This window comes from Bos grunniens, chromosome 19 (assembly GCF_055505025.1).
Source record: "Bos grunniens cultivar Pamir isolate PY7600 chromosome 19, Bosgru_T2T1.0, whole genome shotgun sequence".
In the NCBI taxonomy this organism is placed as follows: Eukaryota; Metazoa; Chordata; class Mammalia; order Artiodactyla; family Bovidae; genus Bos; species Bos grunniens.
In genome coordinates this window covers 36,558,401-36,581,051 of record NC_141183.1, presented here as the reverse complement: position 1 = coordinate 36,581,051, position 22,651 = coordinate 36,558,401, and the positions used below count along the sequence as shown (strand labels likewise).

The 22,651-nt window shown below is 49.0% G+C and overlaps 4 protein-coding genes and 1 long non-coding RNA gene across 12 annotated transcripts in view; 1 reads left to right on the top strand and 4 right to left on the bottom strand.

Annotated features, from left to right (window-relative positions):
- Positions 1 to 1,113: 1,113 nt before the first annotated feature.
- On the bottom strand, positions 1,114 to 2,073 carry LOC147352181 (uncharacterized). Its single transcript, XR_015148003.1, has 2 exons — positions 1,778 to 2,073; positions 1,114 to 1,527 (listed from the first exon to the last, which is right to left on the bottom strand). It is a non-coding gene; the product is annotated as an uncharacterized LOC147352181 (long non-coding RNA).
- Positions 1,959 to 5,819, top strand: SLC16A13 (solute carrier family 16 member 13). The gene is made up of 4 exons (XM_086359348.1): positions 1,959 to 2,623; positions 2,773 to 2,916; positions 3,556 to 4,293; positions 4,972 to 5,819. The coding sequence occupies exons 1-4, from the start codon at positions 2,425 to 2,427 to the stop codon at positions 5,169 to 5,171; spliced, it is 1,281 nt and encodes a 426-aa protein (XP_086215474.1). The 5' UTR covers positions 1,959 to 2,424; the 3' UTR covers positions 5,172 to 5,819.
- A 315-nt stretch (positions 5,820 to 6,134) lies between these two features.
- On the bottom strand, positions 6,135 to 8,521 carry SLC16A11 (solute carrier family 16 member 11). Of its 8 annotated transcripts, none has more exons than XM_086359337.1 (5): positions 8,344 to 8,521; positions 7,879 to 8,104; positions 7,434 to 7,577; positions 6,501 to 7,268; positions 6,135 to 6,406 (listed from the first exon to the last, which is right to left on the bottom strand). In XM_086359337.1, exons 2-5 carry the CDS (start codon positions 8,096 to 8,098, stop codon positions 6,177 to 6,179), a joined length of 1,362 nt encoding a protein of 453 aa, XP_086215463.1. In that variant the 5' UTR covers positions 8,099 to 8,104; positions 8,344 to 8,521; the 3' UTR covers positions 6,135 to 6,176. The 8 variants fall into 8 exon arrangements, with proteins under 8 accessions (XP_086215463.1, XP_086215469.1, XP_086215462.1 ...); XM_086359343.1 differs by having other exon boundaries at positions 6,501 to 6,590; XM_086359336.1 differs by having other exon boundaries at positions 7,897 to 8,104.
- Positions 8,522 to 13,891: 5,370 nt separating this feature from the next.
- On the bottom strand, positions 13,892 to 16,792 carry LOC147352178 (C-type lectin domain family 10 member A-like). Its single transcript, XM_086359378.1, has 9 exons — positions 16,606 to 16,792; positions 15,888 to 16,001; positions 15,489 to 15,584; positions 15,328 to 15,399; positions 15,150 to 15,221; positions 14,887 to 14,973; positions 14,641 to 14,795; positions 14,299 to 14,405; positions 13,892 to 14,142 (listed from the first exon to the last, which is right to left on the bottom strand). The coding sequence occupies exons 1-9, from the start codon at positions 16,670 to 16,672 to the stop codon at positions 13,986 to 13,988; spliced, it is 927 nt and encodes a 308-aa protein (XP_086215504.1). The 5' UTR covers positions 16,673 to 16,792; the 3' UTR covers positions 13,892 to 13,985.
- Positions 16,793 to 19,692: 2,900 nt separating this feature from the next.
- Positions 19,693 to 22,651, bottom strand: part of LOC147352177 (asialoglycoprotein receptor 2-like) — a 45,412-nt gene continuing 42,453 nt past the window's right edge. Inside the window, exon 9 of the mRNA XM_086359361.1 lies at positions 19,693 to 20,716. Within this exon, the coding sequence (XP_086215487.1) occupies positions 20,710 to 20,716 (7 nt within the window). The 3' untranslated portion in view covers positions 19,693 to 20,709. The remainder of the gene's footprint in view (positions 20,717 to 22,651) is intronic.

Here is a 22,651-nt window from a genome sequence, read left to right as displayed (position 1 = left end):
AAGTCACTTCCTGCCTTGAGATGTGGAGGTAGCAGGGAGAAACCAGGAAGCCACAAATAATACCAAGATGCTGGGGGATGCATCTGTGCAGGGGAACTTGATGCTTGGGACACCCCCTACCACCATGGAAAATGGATAGGACTTGGGTCCCCTAAGGACAACAGATGCTAGAGGTGGTGGTGAGAAGACCATGTGGTTAGAGCCAGTGTGCCAGTGCTACCCATCCCCCAGCAGTGATTTCTTGGAATCCATCCAGTGCCTAGTACTCAATTCTCTTCTACCCTTTCTCTTGTCCTGTGTGTCTTGGATGCACAGCTTGTTCTGCCCAGAGGATGAAGGGTCACTAATTCTGATAAATTACCTCCCTCTTGGACTTAAAATTCCTCATCTGTGAAATAAGTCCATTAACATGGAAGGAATAATTTCCTCCCAGCATTTATAGTTTGTGGTTGTGTGTCTCAGTCTTTTAAAACCCATGACATGGGTTAGATGTTTTTTAAGCACAAAACAAACTAAAGGAAAACCTCCCTTCCCCTCCCTCTATGGCTTATCCCCTGTTTAAAATAAGACCCACTAATATTACATATCTCCTGCTTCATGTGCATGCTAAGTCACTTCAATCATGTCTGACTCTTTGTGACCCTATGGACTATAACCCACCAGACTCCTCTATCCACAAGAGAGATTGGGATTCTCCAGGAAAGAATACTGGAGTAGACTGCCATGCCCTCCTCCAGGGGATCTTCCTGACCCAGAGATCTAACCCACATCTCTTACATCTCCTGCACTGGCAGGCAAGTTCTTTACCACTAACACCACCTGGGAAGCCCAAGGCATTTTAGTGTATAGATTTTCAATTCAACCCCCTGACAACCTAAAAGTAGGAATTATTATTAGCCTCAGTTTACAAGTAGGGAAACCAACTGAGAGATTCAGTATTTTGGCCAGGTTAATAAGCGATGAAGCCAGGACTGGAACCACAATTTGATTCTACAGACTGTGCTCTTAACTATTATGTTATATAGCCATACCAACTTCTACATCTTTGATATAGTCCTTACCGGTCAAAGTTCTGCTCCACTTACAAAAAAAGAGAGAGAGAAAGAAAAAAACTTTTTGGGTATGACCATTTTTATTTCCCACATATAAAAAAGTATAAGGCTCAATATGCTTTTTAAAATTATACAGCCGCCCTCCCCACCCCAGCCCCACTTGTCTGACCCCTTGAGCTCAGATGTCAAGGTCAGTGTTTTAAGGAGCTTGAAGCCAAATCATTAGTGCTACATAAGGTTGGAGGAACTGGGTACTGGTTGGGAAGGAAGGGCTGATTGTACCAGTGGTCATGGCTTGTCTCTTTAGTCTATCCCACTATGGGATCGAAAAATGTGGTTAGGAAGTGGTTATTACCAGAGGGCAGAGGGAAAGCTTTCAGCCCCACTGGAGACGGGTGCTGGTGGGGCTCTGAGTGAGTTCACAGATGCACTTCCTCTGCCCAGTTATTTTTGGTCTCTATGATCTGTAGGTTTCCTGTTAGTGGGAACAGAAGGGACAGGAACAAGTTCCCATTACAGAAATATATGCCAGGAATCCAACAGCCCATTCTCTTTCCTTGGCCTCTGAACCTTCTCCGGGATCCAGGCATCTAGATTTAATCTTACCTTATAATCGCTCTACGCCCCCCACCCCCGCTCCGCGTTTCAACTCATGGACCCCTTATTAAATATGTTTTCCTCTCCTGAACCAGCTTACCCACTACTAACCCCCACGGACTCCTTACGTGCGCATCTCTGCAGAAATCCGGTCAAATTAGCCCGCTAGGTGGACAGGAGACAGAAGCTGCAGCAGAGCACACCCCTGGGTCACGTGGGGCCCAACTATTTGGCCTCCGAAAGTCCCCTCTGCACGCATGCGCCCCATTCATTGCCCAGTACAAGACAGGTTCTAAACTCCGCCCCGCCCCTCTGGCTCCTCCCCCTGCTGAGGAGTCCCGCGTCCTTATTGGTGAGCTTCGGACAGGGATGCAGACCCTTGCTGGCCAGGTGCTAACTCTTTCAATGATGAGATAGATAAGCCACCTGGAGACCGGCGCACCTCAGGGGTGGGGCCCAGTTCAGGCCCCTCCCGCGTCTGTCCAGCCCAGGCCTTGACTCCAGATTTGAAGCCACCGGAGCCACGCCCCCCGGCGCTGAACGTCGGGGCCAGCGCGGGCCTGATCTCCCCATTATAATCGCCCCCAATAGGGGAGAAGCGCAGGCGTCTCACGCAGCCTCTCTGCAGCTTTCAAGCCCTCGTTGATACTTTCCTCTCTGCCACCCTCGCTTCTCCGGCGCGGCCCCGAGCTGTCCGGCCGGGTGGGTGGGCAGAGGTGGAACGACCCGAGCTCCGCTCCGGAAGGGGCTTAGAGGCAGCACTGTTACCACCCAGATGGCTTATAGGGCCGAGCCCCCCGACGGGGGCTGGGGATGGATGGTGGTGCTCTCAGCGTTCTTCCAGTCGGCGCTGGTGTTCGGGGTGCTCCGTTCCTTCGGCGTCTTCTTTGTGGAATTTGTGGCGGCGTTTGAAGAGCCGGCCGCGCGAGTCTCCTGGATCGCCTCCATAGGAATCGCGGTGCAGCAGTTTGGGAGTGAGTGCTGCGCCCGGGTCCGGAGTCCTGTGTCCCTCGACCCTCGGAAGGGAGTGGGGGATGCGGGGACAGTAAAGGACATGGGTAGGGGGAGCGGTGCTGGAGAAGGACGCCTGAGATCTTCTCGCAGAACTCTTGCTCTTCTGCAGGTCCAGTGGGCAGTGCGCTGAGCACGAAGTTCGGTCCCAGGCCTGCGGTGATGACCGGGGGTATCCTGACTGCACTGGGGATGCTGCTTGCCTCCTTTGCTACCTCCTTAACCCACCTGTACCTGAGTATTGGGTTGCTCTCAGGTGAGACCCTGAGCAGGGCCGGTGAGTCAAAACCTGAGTCTTTTTGGCCTCAGGACTTTTACCTTCTTCCTGCTCCTTCCGAAGGACTTAGGGGAAACTCTCAGAGAAAATTTTAGCTAGCACCTCTGCCTGGAAGGGTATTCTTAACAGAGGTAACTAAAGTGATAAACAGGTTAGGGGAAATCAGGAAATTCAAAGATGCAAGGCAAGAACTAGTGGAATTGGAATGTAAAAGGAAGAATTACTGTAAAGTTGTGTAAGATACTGTGGCTGTGAAATAAACATCATTATCCTATTTACAGATGTGGAAAGTCTTTAAAGCTTATGCGGTTTGGCAAATGAAGTTCACACAGCCAGCAATGGTAGAGCCCAGGTCTAACTCCAAAGTTCTGTGGTATTGACTTTACAAACATTGTCTCTAAGCTTCCAGAGTCCGCTAAGTTACATTACCTCCATTTTGCAGATGAGATTGAGGTGAGGAGGTTAAGGTACATAAGGTCATAGAGCTAGAAAGTATGGAACCAGGGTTGTAATTTAGGCCTGTGTTCCATTTTGTTGCTGGGCAGTGTTGGGATGACTGGGTGTTCTGAGTTCCTTAAGGGGTCCTCAACTCAACCCCCATTTCTTCCTTTTTGACAGGATCTGGCTGGGCCTTGACCTTCACTCCAACCCTGGCCTGCCTGTCCCGTTACTTCTCTCGCCGGCGATCCCTGGCCATCGGGCTGGCACTGACGGGCGTGGGCCTCTCCTCCTTTGCTTTTGCCCCACTCTTCCAATGGCTGATCAACCACTATGCCTGGCGGGGGGCCCTACTGCTGGTGTCGGCCCTCTCCCTTCACTTGGTGGCCTGCGGTGCTCTTCTCCGTCCACTTTCCCTGGCTGAGGACCCTGTTGTGGGTGGCCCTGGGGCCCAGATCACCTCCCTCCTGCGTCACGGCCCCTTCCTCCGTTACACCGTTGCCCTCACCCTGATCACCACTGGCTACTTCATTCCCTACGTGCACCTGGTGGCCCATCTTCGGGACCTGGGTTGGGACCCACTGCCAGCTGCCTTCCTCCTCTCGGTGGCGGCTATTTCTGACCTTGTGGGGCGTGTGGCTTCTGGGTGGCTAGGCGATGCTGTCCCAGGGCCTGTGGCAAGACTCCTGATGCTCTGGACCACCCTGACTGGGGTGATACTGGCCCTGTACCCTGTGGCTGAGGCGCCCACTGGCTTGGTGGCCCTGACTATGGCCTATGGCTTCACATCAGGGGCCCTGACCCCAGTGGCCTTCTCCGTGCTGCCTGAACTGGTGGGGACTGGAAAGATATACTGTGGCCTGGGACTGGTACAGATGGTAGAAAGCATCGGGGGGCTGCTGGGGGCTCCTCTGTCAGGTAAGGGGAATAAGATTTCCAGGTGGGCCATGGCTGCTGTGTTTTACCATGGGGGGTGCAGAGGGGAATTGATATAGTATATGTTAATACTGCCCTCTGCCATGGTAGATACACAGCCCATATGGTCAGTCACAGCAGCCTTGAAACAGGTCTGAGGGAAAGAAACTGGGGCTGTGGAAAGATTAAGAGGACCTCTGAGGCACCCTTGGCAGTGTACCTACAGCTGGGGTTTTCAGAGGATTCCGCCAGACATAGCATGCTAGAGCCTGGCTTTTCCCTTGGCCCACTGGGCCCCAGGCCAGGGGCCTGAGCCATCTGGTCAAAGTTCCCCACGCTTCAGAAGCCAGAACCTCCAGACCCTTAATGTTTTCCTCTAACTATTAACTGAAAGCATGGAAGGGAAAGAAAGGCACAGGTGTGGCTGATTCGATCTGTATCCCCAAATCTGGGGATGCCCTAAACTGGCTAGTTTGGCGGTCCTTTATGAAGGCAGGAAGGTAGTTGAAGTGACATTTTGAGGCCCCTTGGGAAACCAGAGTTCTCACACTCACCCAGTCTGAACTCTTCCAAGATGATGGGTTAAGGATCATTTTCATCCCTCCACCCCAAAATGTGTCAGAGCCATCAGTCCCAGGAAACAGATCACCCATGTGTATTCTTTTTCTCTCTTGAACCTAGGCTACCTCCGGGATGTGACAGGCAACTACACAGCTTCTTTTGTGGTAGCTGGGGCCTTCCTTCTGGCAGGAAGTGGAGTTCTCATCACTTTGCCCCACTTCTTCTGCTTCTCAGCTCCTACCTCCAAGCCCCAGGATCTTGTAACAGAGGCACTGGATACCAAAGTCCCCCTGCCTGAGGAGGGGCTGGGAGAGGATTGAACTCCAAGAAGGGGCAGACAGACCCATAAAACAAGAGGTTGGTGGCTCCAGGTCTTCTCCTGCCCCATCTTGGCACCCACAGAGCCACAATGCCTTAAGCATCTTGATCTGCTCCCCTTGCCCGCCCCTCAGAGCAGGCGTGGGGCTCCTGCAATGTGTGTGCCAACCCTTTGTATTTTCTCGAGGATTCTTGTCTGTTTGCCTCCACAACCTTTTCTGAAGGATCCAGGAGTTCAGCCTGCTCCACTGAGCTGTGAATCAACTGTGGAAAATCAAAGGCCAAGATACTTATCAAATTTTTTTTACATGTGATCTCTAGTGTTGCCCTTCTTGGAAAAAAATCTGTCTTTGGGATAAAACTGAATAAGAAAACTGGACAAAGTTCAGAACCTCAGAAAGTGCTTGGGCCCATAAGCCTGAGTGAGCTGAATGGAGTCACACTGGGGAGTGGAGGGGAGGTATCCAGGACCTCTGGTGACCCAGAGCATTTAACCCTGGACTCTGCTCTCTGGACCACAGTTCCTCCCACTTGCCCATGGACTTCCCTCTTTCCTACTTTCCCCTATAACTTAGAAATTAAGAAAATGGTGTGAGATGTGGGAGAGGGGTGCTAGTTTGGAAGAGAGAGATAAAGCTAAGAGAGCAGAAGTCTGAGATGCTTGTATTTTCCTCAGGCCAGTAAAGGGGGACTGAAATGCAGAAAGACTTTATCTGGGAAATGAGGATGGGGCAGCTAGCACTCAAGAGCACCCCCGTGCCCCCAACAAACCTGAAGCAGACAAACAGGCAGTTCCTGGAAGGTTTCCTGTTATAATGGCAAGCACTTGGGCAAAGAGAAAGGGACTGACAGGACAAACACCCTTCCCGCCTGCCATGGCTTAGGGGCATCCTGTTCCCATCAACCAGCTTTTCTGGATATCTTAAGCAGAATGTTTGCAGCATAGATTGCCTAACAATTGGAGCTTGCAGGAACAGCAGATAAAAAGTCTTTATTAGGGGAGGGGCTCAACAAGTGGTGTCCAGAGTGGAGTGAGGGTCTCCTGGGGAGAGCAGGGCAACCTGAGGGACCGGGAGCAGCTCCCCCATCTCAGGGGGTGGAGTGCCTGGACGTGAGGCCTGACGGCAAGAGGGCAGCGCCTTGGGCAGCCCCAAATAGATGAAGCTGCCAGAGAGGACGAAAGAGCCGCACATGAGAAAGGAGGCGGTGAAGTCTCCGGTCTCATCCTTTAGGAAGCCTGAGAGGAGAGGGAAAGGAACTTAGAGGCCTGGGTCCCCAGATGCAGGTTGGGGGTGAGGGTGGCGAGCGGATCTGCTGGCTCTGGCCCTTACCTGACAGGGGAGGGCCTAGAAGCCCCCCGAGGCTCAGCAGCAGCATCACCAGACCGGTGGCCTGTACCACATTTCCGATGCCCACTAGCTCTGGGAGCACACAGAAAATCAACGGGGCATAACTTCCGGCGCTCAGGCCGTAGACCCCAGCCGCGGCCAGCAGGGGGCCCCCCCAGCTGTCCTCGTTCCCCACCACAGGCACCAATCCCACCGCCAGCAGCCCCAGGCCTGTCAGAGCCCCGAATATCGTCAGCAACCGCGGGAGGGGCACCCAACCCTGGTCTGCCAGCCACCCGCAGAGGAGCCGAGCGCCGATATCCCCCACCGCAGCCGCCGCCACCACCAGCGCCGCCCCATACCCGCCCAGGCCCCGATCTAAAGCGTGAGGAGCCAAGTGCACGTAGGGGATGAAGTAACCGACCCCCACTAAGGCCGTGCCTAGTGTCAAAACTAGGAAGGCCGGGCGTCTGAAGAGACCGAGGCCGAGGGCAGCTAGAGGGCTTCGGGGTAGGGCCAGGGGGTCGCCAGTAAGCGCCAGGGGTCGTAGCAGGGCGCCACAGGGGGTGAGGTGAAGGGTGACGGCTCCGAGGAGGAGCAGGGCGCCCCGCCAGCCAAAATTATCAAGGAGGAGCTGTAAAGCGGGCGCCAAGAGCAGCGAGGAGGCCCCGTTGCCCATGAGTGCCAGCCCCACGGCCAAGACTCGACGGCGGGAGAAGTAACGGGAGACGGTCCCCAGGGCAGGGGCGAACACCAGGGCCCAGCCGGAGCCTGCGAATGGATAGGACTGGGTAAAGACAGAAACCAGGGTTACCAGGCCCTGCCATCCTAGCTCTGTTTCTCGCAGGAGGCCCCCGCCCTCTTGGCTTCCGTACCCGACAAGCTCCTATCTCCACCATCACCCCCTTAAGAACCCGGGTATCCCTCTTCCCTCACCAGCAAGGACGCCCAGGCCAAGGTAGAGGTGCAGCAGACTGTGGGCGAAAGCCGAGAAGACGAAGCCGAGCGAGGTGAGGACGCCCCCAACCATCACGACAGGGCGCACCCCCCAGCGGGTGCTCAGGGCACTGCCCACTGGGCCTGGAAGGGGGCGGAGTCAAGGGAAGGCACGCCCCCTGGACCCCCAAACTCGCTCCAACCCTTCTCATTGGCTATTTTCCTGGCCTAAACTTCTCCCCCGCCTTATAGCAACACCACCACCACCACCCCGCCCCGCTTCATCTCAAGACCCACTCAATTCTAGAATTTAGAACTCTAAATTCGACCTAGGTCTGAAGGTCGAACTCTAAGGGTCGACTTTTCTTAGGTTGTTTGGTAACTAAGTGTGTCCTCTACCACTGCTCTCACGGCACTTCCCCCCACCCCAGTTCCTGCCTCCCACCTCGGGGCCCCTCCTCACTGGCTGCCTGCTGCACTGCCAGGGCCAGGGCGCTGACCCACGCAGTCTCCTGAGCGTTTCGGTCAAAATACTCCGCGAAGTCAGGGAAGGCGAGGCCCAGGGAGCGTAACACCCCGTAGGAGAGTCCATTCACCGCGAACCCTGCGGCCGCCACCACCCAGCCCCAGCCCCCGTCCGGGGGTCCGGTTGGCTTGGGGGTCATCGTCTCCTGGGGAAGGGGGAACATCTATCAGAGAAGTCGCCACATCTGTGTCTCCTTTAGGGACCTTAGGATACCTGAGATCCAGCCCTGAGCACGACAGGACGGAGGCGGGGGGCGGAGGGGGGGTGGGGGCGGTGTGCGGGCCTAGGGCTAGAACTCCAGGTCCGCGCCGTACAAGAGCAGGATAACAGCCAGATCCCCCAGTTCTGAGACTCCCCCTCCCACAGACACCAGGTTCCCCTTACCCGACCTCTCCGGGCGGTCCGGGGGAGGGGAAGGGCGAAGAAAGGCTTGGCCCGGTTTTCTCCCCGCTTCCCCGGAGGGTGGGGCCTTAGAGGGGAGGAAATGCAGAGATGGAGCCCCACTTGGACCGGCTCTCAAGGTAAACAGAGCGCGCCACAGGGCGCCTGAGCCACCTGGGACGCGAGGGGTGGGGCGGGGGTGGGTAGTGTCCAGGGCCGGGGCGAGCTGAGACAGCCAATCCACCGAGCCGAGTCCCACGGGGATTGAATTATCCATTTACACCCCCAATCCCAAGGAAGGGAGGGACGAGGAATGAACACCTCCCCGCCCATGCCCACGCACCTGCAGCTGGCTGCGCACCCGGGAGATGCATGGATTGCAATCGCCAGCCTCCCCAACGTTGGTAGGCAACGCACGGAAATAGGGGTGGTCCTCCCAAAGCCTGAGGGGATGAGTAGCTCCAACGTTCTCAGGCAATGTTGCTGGAGAACCTGGTAAACCTCGGGTGTTAAATCACAGACCTCCATGCAGTGCATGTTGCGTGCTCAAGGACAATACGCCCTCCAGGACAGAGCGAAAGGAAAAGGACTTCTTGTGATGGGCCAGGGACATATACACGTCATGTTGCATCTTCACAATCACCCTGTGAAAAGGTGTTCCCCCCATTTTACAGATGAAGTCACTGAGACTTAGAGAGGTTATGTGATTTGCCCAAATCGCCAAACTTAAAAAAAGAAAAGAAAAGAAAAATATTTGAGTTTGGATCTGTCCAACTGTGGAACCATCCAAGAACAGACCTACTACTGAAATAGACTCTGCCACCACGGAGGGAAACGGCCTGGAGACAATCTGATGCCAAACTGACCTGGAAATGGTAGATTGATTCTGTGCTAAGGGTTTCTGGGACTAGAAAGGATTCTTGAGATCAGAATCCCTGAGGATTTAGATGGGAATTTTAAAAACAAAGTAAGAAATCCGAAAATTGAAACCAGGTATTGATTTCTTGGAAAAACTTTCCTTTTTACATTAAGATTGATTTACTTTGAATCAAGGGATGTGGTCTCTCGTTTAATTATTAAACAACATCAGAGAAAAGCTGGCAGTTTGCATTAGTTTGGCCAAGAGCAACATTACCCGACAGCCACATGGTGGCAGTGTTTCCTAATTGTTGAGAAACTCTCGGCAAATAAAGAAAAACAATCAGTGAAACTGTAAACCTGACAACACAATATGGTCTTCGAGGGCTCTCTATTGCCTATAAGAGGAAACAAAACAAAATTCTTTACTTTGGATAAAAGCCTTTCCCAATCAGAGGTAGACCCAGACTATCTTTCCATCCCTGCCCCCTTCCCCTTTTCTACACTCTTCCATCAGCTATCAGCAGCTCATCTGCTCTATAGGCATTTCTAGCCTTTCTGTTTAGTCGCTCAGTCGTGTCGAACTCTTTGCAACTCCATGAATCACAGCACTCCAGGCCACCCTGTCCATCACCAACTCCCGGAGTTCACTCAGACTCACATCCATCGAGTCAGTGATGCCATCCAGCCATCTCATCCTCTGGCGTCCCCTTCTCCTCCTGCCCCCAATCCCTCCCGGCATCAGAGTCTTTTCCAATGAGTCAACTCTTCGCACGAGGTGGCCGAAGTATTGGAGTTTCAGCTTTAGCATCGTTCCTTCCAAAGAAATCCCAGGGATGATCTCCTTCAGAATGGACTGGTTGGATCTCCTTGCAGTCCAAGGGACTCGCAAGAGTCTTCTCCAACACCACAGTTCAAAAGCATCAATTCTTCGGCGCTCAGCCTTCTTCACAGTCCAACTCTCACATCCATACATGACCACAGGAAAAACCATAGCCTTGACTAGATGGACCTTTGTTGGCAAAGTAATGTCTCTGCTTTTGAATATGCTATCTAGGTTGGTCATAACCTTCCTTCCGAGGAGTAAGCGTCTTTTAATTTCATGGCTGCAATCACCATCTGCAGTGATTTTGGAGCCCAAAAAAAGAAAGTCTGACACTGTTTCCACTGTTTCCCCAACTATTATTTCCCATGAAGTGATGGGACCGGATGCCATGATCTTCGTTTTCTGAATGTTGAGCTTTAAGCCAACTTTTTCACTCTCCACTTTCACTTTCATCAAGAGGCTTTTTCTCACTCCTAAATTTTTTAATATGTCATGCTTTGTGCTTGAAATGTCCTGGAGTGGATACAGGAGCCTTGCCATGTACCACCCTAGGAAAGTGGTCTCATCAGTTTCCCTAGTCTGGGGTGCTATTGTGAAAGGCACCTGGAAGGCAGAACCAGCCTATCCTCAGGCACCAGGGAGGGCAGGGACCCCACTTCCAGCAATGGCCAGTGAGGACCCTGCTCGAAGCTGAATGAGGCCAAGTGAAACAAAGCACTCCCTCCCCATGGTGAAGTAGAAATGCAGGGGGGTGAAAGAGGAGACTGGGTCCTTAGGGCCTGGGAGTTGTACAAAGTGATGCTGAGCACCTTTACAAGATACTTGTGAACCCACACCACTATTCATGCCTGGAGAATCCCACAGACAGAAGAACCTGGCAGGCTACAGTCCATGGCGTTGAAAAGAGTCAGACGCAATGAATGACTGAGCGCGCACACACGTTTTACTGTGTAAAAATTACATCTCAATAAAGCTGATTTTTAAGGTTAAAAAAAATCTTAGATTGGTGAGGATGTAGAGAAAAAGAAACACTTAGCAAGCACTGTTGATGGAAATGTAAACTGGTATAGCCTGTATATAGAAGTGCCTCAAAAAATTAAAAATAGAACTGCCATGCTGTGCTGTGCTTAGTCTCTCAATCATGTCTGACTCTGCAACCACATGAACTGTAGCCCAGAAGGTTGTTTTGTCCATGGGCATTCTCCAGGCAAGAGTACTAGAGTGGGTTACCATGCCCTCCTCCAGGGGATCTTCCCAATCCAGGGATCGAACCCAGGTCTCCTTCATTGCAGGCAGATTCTGTACAGGCTGTCAAAGAGATATCTGCACTTATGTGTTCATTGGAGCGTCATTCACAATAGTCAAGATATGGAAAGAACCTAAATGTCTATCAATTAATGAATGGATAAAGAATAATACTCCATTAGTTTGTTGTCCAGTGGCTAAGTCTTGTTCAACTCTTTGTGACCCCATGGACTGAAGCATGTCAGGCTTCCATGTCCTTCACTGTCTCCCAGAGTTTGCTCAAAATTTTGTCCATTGAGTTGGTGATGCTATCCAACCATCTCATCTTCCTTCACCCCCTTCTCCTCCTGCCCTCAATCTTTCCCAGTTTCAGGGTCTTTTCCAACAACTCAACCCATCACATCAGGTGGCCAAAGTATTAGAGCTTCAGCTTCAGTATCAGTCCTTCCAATAAATATTCAGGATTGATTTTCTTTAGGATTGACTGGTTTGATCTCCTTGTGGTCCAAGGGACTTTCAAGAGTCTTCTCCAACACCACAGTTTGAAAGTATCAGTTCTTTGGTGCTCAGCCTTCTTTATGGTCCTACTCTGACATTTGTACATGACTACTGGAAAATAGTATATATGATCTATACATCATATATACCTATATATAATATTCTACCATATAGCCAATATATATTGTGCATGCTGAGTAGCTTCAGTCATGTCTGACTCTTTGAGACCCTGTGGACTGTAGCCCAACAGGCTCCTCTGTCCATGGGAATCTCCAGGCAAGAATACTGGAGTAGATTGCCATACCCTTCTTCAAGGGATCTTCCCAACCCAGGGATGGAACCTGCATCTCTTACGTCTTGTGCATTGGCAAGTGGGTTCTTTACCACTAGTGTCACCTAGGAAGCCCATATCCAACATATACGTAAATGTATGTATAAAATGACAGCATATTATTCAGCCTTGTGAAAGAAGGAAACCCTGCTATTTGCAACAACATGAATGGAAATCAAGAGCATTTATAACAAGTAATATAAGCCAGATAGAGAAAGACAATACACTATGGTTTATCACTTATCTGCAGAATCATTAAAAAAAGACAGAAAGTGGAAAAGTGGTTGCCAGGGGCTGGGGGTTGGAAGGGAATAGGAAGAGGTTGGTAAAAGGGAACAAACTTTCAGTTATAAGATGAATAAGGTCTGAGAATCTAACGTTTAAAAAACATGGTAACCATAGTTGATAACAAGGAGATCCAACCAGTCCATTCTGAACGAGATCAGCCCTGGGATTTCTTTGGAAGGAATGATGCTAAAGCTGAGACTCCAGTACTTTGGCCACCTCATGCGAAGAGTTGACTCATTGGAAAAGACTCTGATGCTGGGAGGGATTGGGGACAGGAGGAGAAGGGGACACCAGAGGATGAGATGGCTGGATGGCATCACTGACTCGATGGACGTGAGTCTGAGTGAACTCCGGGAGTTGGTGATGGACAGGGAGGCCTGGCGTGCTGCGATTCATGGGGTCGCAAAGAGTCGGACACGACTGAGCGACTGATCTGATCTGATCTGATAGTTGATAACACTGTATTGTATATCAACACCAATATACAATATACTTTTGGGTCACACCAAAAGTCATCTCTACTCTTTAAGTGGTGCATTTTATTGTGTAAGGATTACACTTCAGTAAAATTGATTTTTCAGGTTAAAAAAAAAACACCTTAGGTTGGTGAGGATGTAAAGAAAAAGAAACACCTATGCACTCTTGGTGGGAATGTAAATTGGTACAGCCAGTATGGAAAGCATATGGAAGTTTCTCAAAAAATGAAAAATAGAACTACCATATGATCCAGTAATTCCATTTCTGGGTTTATATCCAAAGGAAATTAAAACAGGATATCAAAGAGATATCTGCACTCCTGTGTTTACTGAAGCATCGTTCACCATAATCAAGATATGGAAATAACCTAAGTGTCTATCACTGGATGAAGGGATAAAGAATAATATAATATTCTATCATATATACATATATAATATTATATATATATAATGACAGAATATTATTCAGCCTTAACAAAGGAAATGCTGCCATTTGCAACAATATGAATTGAACTAGAGGGTATTTATATCAAGTAATATAAGCCAGACAGAGAAAGACAGTACTGCATGATATCACTTATCTGCAGAATCATTAAAAAAAGAAGTCAGGAAAAAAAATAGAAAGTGCAAAAGTCGTTGCCAGTGGCTGGAGGTTGAGGGGAATAGGAAGAGTTTGGTAAAAGGGAACAAGCTTGCAGCTGTAAGATGAAAGTCTTATAGCTGAGAATCTAACATAAAACATGGTGACCATAGTTGATAGCACTATTTTATAATTGAAATTTGCTAAGAGAGTAGAACTTAAGTGTTCTCACCTAGGAAAAATAATAAACGTGAGGTTATGGATATGTTCATTAACTAGATGTGAGAATCCTCTCACAAAGTATACATGTATCAAATCCTGACATTTAAATATCTTACAATTTCATATGTCAATTATACCTCAATAAAGTAGAAGTTTTTTAAAAATACTTTAGGAACTCTAGATAGTCTTTTCAAAGTTAAGGGGGAGAAAAGAACCTCAAATCAATGGCAGTGCTCTAATCTCCCAGGGTTTATTGCTCTCCTACAAGGAGAAATGTCCCCCTTCCCCACCCTGCCATTTCCTAGGCAGGGGGCCACTCTCTTAGTTGCCTTGGCTCAGTCCAGCCTCGCAGATCCAGTAGTAGAGTCTTTGGCAGGCATCGTCATTCCACTCGCCATCAGGGTAGAAATGGGCACAGTCCTCACCCCCACCCAGCCCATGCCCATGAAAGTCATCCGGCTGGCCTGGCTTCCAATTCCTGGTTGGCGGGGAGGGGAGGTTGGTGTGAGAGGAAAACAGCCAGCTAGGAAGAACAGATGAAACAGAATCCAGGTTGGGGAGAAGGGGCTGTGGGCCAGACACTGGAGGAGCAGAGCTGAAGGAGGAAGAAGGTACAGAAAGCCAAGGCACTCACTTGATGTTGGTCTCATAGTCCGACCCATCCACCCATTTCCAGACTCCATCCGGATCACTGAGGCCCATCCAGGTGAAGTAAGGATGTAGGTTGGCCTGGATAAAATCCTGGGACAACAGAAGGGCAGTGTTGACTTCCCCCCGCCGCCCCCAGGCCAGCTCCTTGGACTAGCAGTTCTGAACTTCATGGGTTCATTAAAGCCATGGAGGAAATTCAGAGTGTTGATCCCAATGCTGGAACCAGTGGAACCTCTGAGGATCTGGCTCAGATTGCAGTGGTTGTTAAAACTCCCCAGATGATGCCAACGAGACCAGTCTTGGGACCTGAGCTTGAGGGGCTCACCTGTTCGTCTCTGGAGTTGATGACTACCAGTTGGGCATTCTTCAGTTGGCAGTCTTTCTCAGCTTCTGGCCAGGGCTTCCGCAAGGAGGAGAACCAGTAGCAGTGGCCTTCATGCTCCAGCCAGTTGGCGGGACAGCAGGCTGTGTTTTGAGAGCCTAAAGGGCCGGGGTTGGGGGAGTGGCTGAGATGCTGCCCAGGGGGATGTGGGCAGGAACTGGCTCCAGGCATGCCCCACACAGCTCTTACCATTGCTCTTGAGAGCATCCATCTTGCAGGTCAGGGAGTTCAGGTTCTTGACCAGCTGCTGGACTCGAAGGAGCATTTCAGAATCACCTTCAGGATGAAGCATTTCAGGATGCACACAGATGGGCAGTGGGTACAGTGCCCTGGGTGTGGCTTCTGCTCCATGAGTCCCTGGAGACTGGGGGTCCATGCCCAGGACCCAGCCTAGGAACCCCCTTGCCCTCCCACACACCTCATGCCTAGGTAGAAGGCAGTAGGGGGCTGACCTGCTTTGAGTTCTTCCAGTTGCTTCTCCAGCCTGTTCTCCAGAGAAAGCACCTTGTCATTCAAGCTACGGGCTGGAGGAGAGGGCACTCAGCACCCTGTGACTGCTCCCATCCCCCACCCTCCAGTCTGAGAGCCCAGCCCCCACCTCTCCACACCCTCTCCCTGAGGGTCTCTTACCAGCTTGCAGTTCTTGCTTGTGACTTTCCACCTCAGCTTTCAGTGATGTTATCATTTCTTGAAAGTTGCAACCTGGAGGACTCAGGGACTCAGGAGTCAGCCTCCACCCCTGCTCCACCCCACCCCACCTCAGTCCAGAGCCCCTTTCATGCCAGGCTCACCCTGGGAGTTCAGTGCCTGGACCTCGGCCATACTGTTTGAAGTGAAGTTACTGAAACTTGTTCTCAGGGTCTGCAGGTCACTCTGAAACTTGAAATCTGATCAGGAGGATGGGACAATCAGTGCTCAGGGTTATCAGGCCCTCTCTGTGCCAACATTGTGCCCCTAACATGCATCATCTCGTGGGTCCCTTCAGTGACCCCACCCAAAAGGACAGGCCCTATTTTTACCTGATACTGTAAGTGAGGCAATTAAGGCTCAGAGAGAGGACATAATTTGACAACATTCCCCAGCCGACAAGTGACAGAATCTGCAGTCATCCTCATCCGATCACTCTTGCATTCAGCATCCCCACCACACCTCATTATTTCTCTCTTCCTTGCCCACCATGTGCCACTCACTTTGGTATCCCATCTCACAGATGCTGGCCAGCAGGAGGCTGAGGGCCAGGGAGAGCAGGAGGAGGCAAGGGCTGGAGAGGAGCCGCTTCAGAAAGGTCTGGGAAGAAAACAGCGCTGCAGGAGGAGAGGGTGTCAGGAGGAGGGGGTTCAGGTGGTGGGACAGACGGGGCCGAGGATGGGGCCACAGGGACCTCTCAGGGAGGAGGCCGGTGCAGCTCATGCTGGTGGGAGGCCGGATGAGAACTGTGGGGCCAGGGGGGTCCAGGTCTCTGACTCCTCATGGATCAGCCCAAGTGCTCAGATACAGGGGCCCCTCACAGGCCTGGGGACACGTGTACACAAAGACACACAGACAGAGGACCATCACAATGTGTAAGGTCCTCTCATCAGAGTTGGGGAGCTAGAAGGAGGACCCAGAGAGAACGAGGGGCAGCCCACACTCCAAGCCCACAAGGCAAGATCACACTCAAGGGTGAAAACACGTTAGAAAGACAGTTTACGCTCTTGCTCTTCCTCAGCGCATAGGCAGTCAGGCCCACTATGGATCTTGAATTCTCTTCATACTGGCTCCCCCGGAGGCTGGGCCCTGACCCCCTTCAGAGTCGGGGACCCCACCAGGACACATGGTAGAGGTGCAGACATGACATACTTGACAGCAGAAAGCCTTCTAAACATATTAAGAAGAGGTTTAGCAAAGACTGTCTCCCCTTTCCCTTACCTTCTGTAAACCTCTGGCTTTTTTTCTCACTCTCCAAGTACTGAAGGTCTTCGTACTTCACTGACATGTTTGGACCAACACAGTCTCTGAGACTGTTGGAGCAGAAGTGGAGGCCAAGCCAGTAGGCAGGCTGGGGCAGGAGCTGGATTAAAGGGGGAACGCGGGGACCAGGGAGGAGATGCAGGCAGGGCTGGAGATGAGAGAAGAGTGATGTTTTAAAAGGAACCCATGGTGAAGGCTAGGAATGGGGATGGGCTTGGGTTTGCAGCTGAGGTGAGAGGTGGGGTCAGGGATGAGGTTTGAGCTAGGGTCAGGTTGAGTTTGGAGTGACGGTGGAGGTGAAGCTGGAGCTAAATGCATTGCTAGGACTGGGTCTGATGTTGGGGCTGGAACCGAGGTTGCATCTCTTACTAGGATCAGTACTCATGCCTGGGGTCAATACTGGGATCAGTACTCATGTTGAAGCTATGAATGGAGATGGACCTAGACTTGGTGCTGAAGTTGAAAATAGGACAGAGTTGAGGTTCAAGCTTTCGGGGGGTGGGGGAGCGGGGCAGGCTGGTGTTAAGAGTCAAGTTAACTTGGGAATTCTCTGGCAGTCCAGTGGTTAAGGCTCCATGCTTCCACTTCACAGGGCAGGAGTTTCATCCCTAGTTCCTGGGATCCTGTGTGCCCTCCCAGGCTGCCCCCAAGTTTTTTTTTAAATGATGTAAGAACTCTGGGGGTGAAGCTGCCACTGGGGTTGGTATGGGGTTTGAGATGTGGCTGGAGTAGGGGCTGAAGACAGGGCTAGAACCGGGCTAGGGAAGGGGTTGACTGTGAGCATCAGTTTGTGACGAAGGTTGTAGCTGCCCTAATTTAATCCAAATCCAATGAAGGGAATAGAGTCGAAAATCTCCACTGAGTCATTAAATCCCCAACCTGCCCCCTTATATATCTTACCATTCAGTTCCACCAAAGACCCACGGTCCCTCCTCCCTGCTTTCTCTGACATCCTCCCTGCCCTTTTAGCCTCACATGCATCCCCAGCCCCCTTACCTGTGGGAAGTCAAGAGGCTGTGATTCTTGAGTTCTTTGTGCTGCAATGACCAGAGTTGGAAAAAACTAAATCCCGGACAGTTGGGATGGGGGTGGCTGATGGAAGAGTCACCTAACTGAGTGGAGACCTACTGGTCTTTGTGTCTGAACGACCAAGAGTCCATATACTGGGAAACTCCCATTTCCTCAATTTGGGGCAGTAACTAATAAGAAGAAATTGAAATCAAAACTCAGGCAGAAGTGGCGTGTGTGGGGCAGCTGGACTTTTTGACTTACTGTGACTTCCTTAATTTTACTATTTATCAGTGGAACTGGATCAGAAGGAACCAGAGTTCCAGTGTTGCTTTTCCTCTGTCCCACAGCTCCTTTCAGTTCCTTGATGTGAACATCTCGGAATTGTTGACTTCTCCATCATTGCAAACCCAGGTCCAGAGGAGCCCTTTGCTCTGCTCTTGCTCAATCCTGACCCAGGGTCCCTGGCATCTTCCTCTGGGGCCTCAGCCAGCAAGCTCCCTGAGTTCTGGCCAGCTCTCCTTGTTATCAAGTCCAAGTTTGCTCTGGTCACTAAATGACAGGGACAAGGTGTTGAGGCAAAGAAAAAGACTTTATTCAGAAAGCAGGCACTGGACTGCCAGAAGATGGCAGAATAATGTCTCAAAATAACCATCTTCTTTTATAGAACAGAGATGGGGTCGGGAAAGGGGTGAGGAAACAAAGTAAAAAGGCCATTAGTCTTGCAAATATCTCCTAGAATGGCAAACCTCAGGTGGGGATGTGTTGATTCTTCCTTCCTTCCATCCACAGGTGGACAGGGTCCTGAACACTTTAATAGTCAGGCAGAGGGGCAGATGCTCTGAGGCAGGTCTTTATGTATGATTATAATAACAAAATCCAACTCAGAGAAACAGTTCCAACATGGAGTGAGAATTGGCTTTTCTCTGCCACATCCTCATTTCATTTGAATGGAGGGAAGAGGTGGCGGAGAATAGGATCTCCTGGCTGGAATGGGAAGGGAGGATCCAGAAGAAAGAATATAATTTACTGAGCATCAAATCTGTGATGAGGATTGTGCCCGACATTTGCATTAACCATTCAATTCCCACAAGATTGTTGGGAGGAATTTCGGATGAAGAACTTAGGCTCAGAACCATCCTGTGACTTGCCCAAGATCACTCGCCTGGTAAGCATAAGAGCCAGAATTCCAGCCTAGGGCTGCCCCAAACCCTAGCCTGGGCTGTCTGAATATACTATCTTCATGAAAGGGGTTCGGTTTAATACTGTCAGCTCTCTAAATCCCTCTAAGGGGTTTTCCCTGAATTCACACATACAACCTTTTCATAGGAAAGATTCTTAGTGTCTTAAAAGGGGAAGAAGGAAAGCAAATACATTTCAGATTCTGTTTTCTAGTTAAATGGGATTGTGCTCTGATAATTGCATTTTAAAACTCATTTAACATTGTATCAAGAATATTTGGCCACATCAGTTCATAAAATGTCCTTTATCTCTTTTTAACTTCATCTCATTTCATAAGCTGTGCCATAATTTATTGACTAAGCTTTTTCTCTTATGATAAACATTTAGGTTGTTTCCAGTTTTCTTTTGCTTTCTTGCTTTGCATTTATTCGGTGTTTGGATTAGTATGTTACAGGCTGGGTTTTTGGAATCAATGTGGAGACTGAATTTGGGGTACAGTTTAATTATTAGAAATCAGCACCTGTGAAAGGAAGGGAAAAGAAGGTGGTGGTAGAGGGAGAAGTTAAAGAGTTACAAAGACCCTACAAAGCTTTAGTACATCTGACAGGGGTTTCTAGGGGTTCAAACTGCATTGGCTATCAGAGCTGCCCATTGCTGCATGGAAATGGGGCCTTTATTACCTGATCTCGCTCAGTTACCGGATACGGCTACCACAGCAGGGGTGGGACCTCAGGGGAGGTGGCTGTATGTACAGGTCACACACCCCATGACTGGGCACCAAGTCCTTTGTGGAAGTGAGGTCTGGCTGTCTTATCTTTGTGTCTACCACAGTACTGCTTTGCGTTCACACATTAATTGGGGGATAATCAAATTTTTGCTTTATTGAATCTTTCCCACAAAGAACATTGTATGTTTCTCCATTCATTTATCCAAATGGTAGGGACAGAATGAAGTGACAAAATAGGTGATTAAACAGTTAATCCCACTAGGGGTTTGTAAATAGAAAAATATGGGAGACCTCCATAAGTTAATGATTACTCGAGAAAGCAGATTTGCTTAACAACAGAACCACGCAACAGAAGCACGGGACATGCCCCAAAACAATAAAACAATGGTTGCATAAGACCTACTTAGTGATTGCCCAGTAAACTCAGTCAGTTAATGATTTCTAGTACATGTTCTCTGAATGTACAAAAAACAATAATTTGTAGGCCTAGCTTGACCACACAGGGACAGGGCAACTCCCCTGCTCAACCAGGAGGAGGAGCTGATGATGGAAGCATGACATCTACTCAAGAAAGACAAAGAAGGGTTTCCCCTTCCACTACTTTCCCTTCGATTAAAAAACTGCAGCCCACTAAGTTTTCAGGGTGCAGCATTTCTCGCCCACCCACTTCTAGGCCCCTAAGTATCCTAGTCTAATAAATAGCTTATCTACCACTTTGCTCTTGCTGAATTCTTCTCTGCACCAAGACATAAAGGACTACGATACTGGAGCTCTTTGGAACCTGCCTGACACCAATTGGTTTCACAAGCATTTACCCACCCATTTAAAAATATTTATTGGGTGTTAATAAAAGAAAGTGTCACATATGGAGGTATGGGAAAGTAATTCTGGCTTTTTCATGAGCTAACTTGAATTTTATGCCAAATTATGAGTGTGTTTGTGAACTATCAAATACATTGTGCATTCATTTTAATTGTTTACAGGGAAGAACACACTGACCAAAAGTAAAGAATGTCCATGTCAAAAATAAAGATGAAATTCTCCTCTTCCTGGGATGCCAATGCTGCTCCTCCTTTGACCATAAGAATCCCTTCCCAGGTGCCAAGGCCATGCTTCTTACTGTGTATGTTTTGGTCTGGTTGTTTTTAAAATCTGGAAGAAACATATTTCTGAATTATTTAATGTTCTAACACAATAGAAAACTGTGCTGAAACTCCGGACCAGGTAATTTCTCAGAGAAATCTGAGAAGTTGGCTTCAGGGCTATAGTCCTCAGATGGGCTCAAACAGAATTCTTTTCTATTCTTCTTATGGCTTATTGATTATTTTCATCAACAGTGTCTACAATATGCCAGGCCCCCTCCTTCAGAAGAGACATCCTGCAGAAGTAAACAAACAGATAAGAAAGGACCTGGTCACAGAGCTTATATTCTAGTGGGTAGCAGATAAACAGAATAAGTGAGTAAAACACATATAATGTCACACAGTGATAAATGCTAAGGAAGACAATATAGCAAGGAGGTGGGTACAATAAGGTCAATTTTTAACAGGCTGTCAAGACTAGGATGTCAAGAATAACCTTACTGAGGGACTTCCCTGGTGGTCCAATGGTTAAGAATCCACCTTCCAAGGCAGGGAACATGGGTTCAATCCCTGGTCAGGGAACTAAGATCCCACATGCCTTGGGGGGCAGCTAAGCCAGCAGCAACAAACCATCCCGATGCAATAAAACATAATTTATTTTTTTCTTTCAAAAGAATAATCTTAGTGAGAAGTTGATATCCGAGCAAAAGCCCAAAGGAGGTGAGGGAGAAGTAAATGAGACTCGGCTAGGAATCCTGGAGCTCCAACTCTTCAGGGCCTGTAGGGTATTGTCACAGATTTGACTTAGAGGGGCAGGCTTTGTGGGGGTGAGAGCAGAGGAGTGAGTGAGCTGATTTACATTTTAACTGTGACAATGTGACTCTTGCGAATTTTGTGAAAAGGGACCAGAGTCGGGTGGGGAGGGGAGGGATGAGAGAGAAATTAGGAGCTTGGGACAAGCATATATACACACTGCTACAGAGTGGCTCAGCTGGTAAAGAATCTGCCTGCAATGTGGGAGACCTGGGTTCGATTCCTGGGTTGGGAGGATCCCCTGGAGAAGGAAAAGGATACCCACTCCGATATTCTGACCTGGAGAATTCCATGGACTGTATAGACCATGGGGGTCACAAAGAGTTGGACACAACTGAGCGACTTTCATTTTCACATATAAAATAGATAACTAAAAAGAACTTCCAGTATCACACAGGAAACTACTCAACATTCTGTAATAACCTATATGGGTAACAAATCTGAAAAAGAATGAATATATATACAGTATATGTATAACTCAATCACTTCTCTGTACACCTGAAACTAACACAACATAAATCAACTAGACTGCAATAAAATTAAGAAAAAACTATTGTAATATCTGGGTGAGAGATGATGGTGGTTTGTGCATGGTGCTGGTGAAAAACATTTTGATTCTGAACACATTGTGAAGGTAGAATTGATGGGATTTTTTGCTGATAAATTGTATGTGGATCTCACACACACATGAAACTGTTCTCCTTCTATGCCTCTAAATAAATGAAACTTTGAACATTTTCCATAAGTTGCTAACTCTCTAGGAAAAACAATTTTCCCCCTGGCTATGCAATGCTGATGTCTTAAGATCTGTCATGACATTTTGTGAATAGGATAATCATTGAGAGAAGTTCTGTTTTGCCATCAGGAGCAGACTGATAAAAATTTGTTAAATCTGGTAATTATGCAGAATTTTTCTTTGGATATGTGGTGTGATTTACTTGATAAAATTGTCCTACCATAGTCTGATTCCCTTACAATTTTTTTTTTTTTTAAGTTTCAGCACAGCAGTTTAATTTACTGCTCATTCCTTGAGTAAGTAAATCATTCCTTGTAAATATATTTATTATCCACATTGCTATTTAATTTTTCTCAAAAACTGTTACACAGAGGCTTGTATTGTTTACATATCAATCATGACACAGGTCTGAAACAGACACTTGTCTCTGTCCTCCTGGGAACCCACACACAAAAG

What these genes read in the sequence shown, in the direction of transcription:
- SLC16A13 (XM_086359348.1), top strand. Translation starts at nt 2,425, where the DNA reads ATGGCTTATAGGGCCGAGCCCCCCGACGGGGGCTGGGGATGGATGGTG. An exon ending in CGCGGTGCAGCAGTTTGGGA is followed by an intron (nt 2,624 to 2,772) that starts GTGAGTGCTGCG and finishes GCTCTTCTGCAG; the next exon opens with GTCCAGTGGGCAGTGCGCTG. An exon ending in GCTGGGGGCTCCTCTGTCAG is followed by an intron (nt 4,294 to 4,971) that starts GTAAGGGGAATA and finishes TCTTGAACCTAG; the next exon opens with GCTACCTCCGGGATGTGACA.
- LOC147352178 (XM_086359378.1), bottom strand. Translation starts at nt 16,672, where the DNA reads ATGTCAGTGAAGTACGAAGACCTTCAGTACTTGGAGAGTGAGAAAAAA. An exon ending in ACTGGAAGAACTCAAAGCAG is followed by an intron (nt 14,974 to 15,149) that starts GTCAGCCCCCTA and finishes TTCATCCTGAAG; the next exon opens with GTGATTCTGAAATGCTCCTT. An exon ending in GGATGCTCTCAAGAGCAATG is followed by an intron (nt 14,796 to 14,886) that starts GTAAGAGCTGTG and finishes CCGGCCCTTTAG; the next exon opens with GCTCTCAAAACACAGCCTGC.
- SLC16A11 (XM_086359337.1), bottom strand. Translation starts at nt 8,098, where the DNA reads ATGACCCCCAAGCCAACCGGACCCCCGGACGGGGGCTGGGGCTGGGTG. An exon ending in TGGCCTGGGCGTCCTTGCTG is followed by an intron (nt 7,269 to 7,433) that starts GTGAGGGAAGAG and finishes ATCCATTCGCAG; the next exon opens with GCTCCGGCTGGGCCCTGGTG. An exon ending in TCTAGGCCCTCCCCTGTCAG is followed by an intron (nt 6,407 to 6,500) that starts GTAAGGGCCAGA and finishes CTCTCCTCTCAG; the next exon opens with GCTTCCTAAAGGATGAGACC.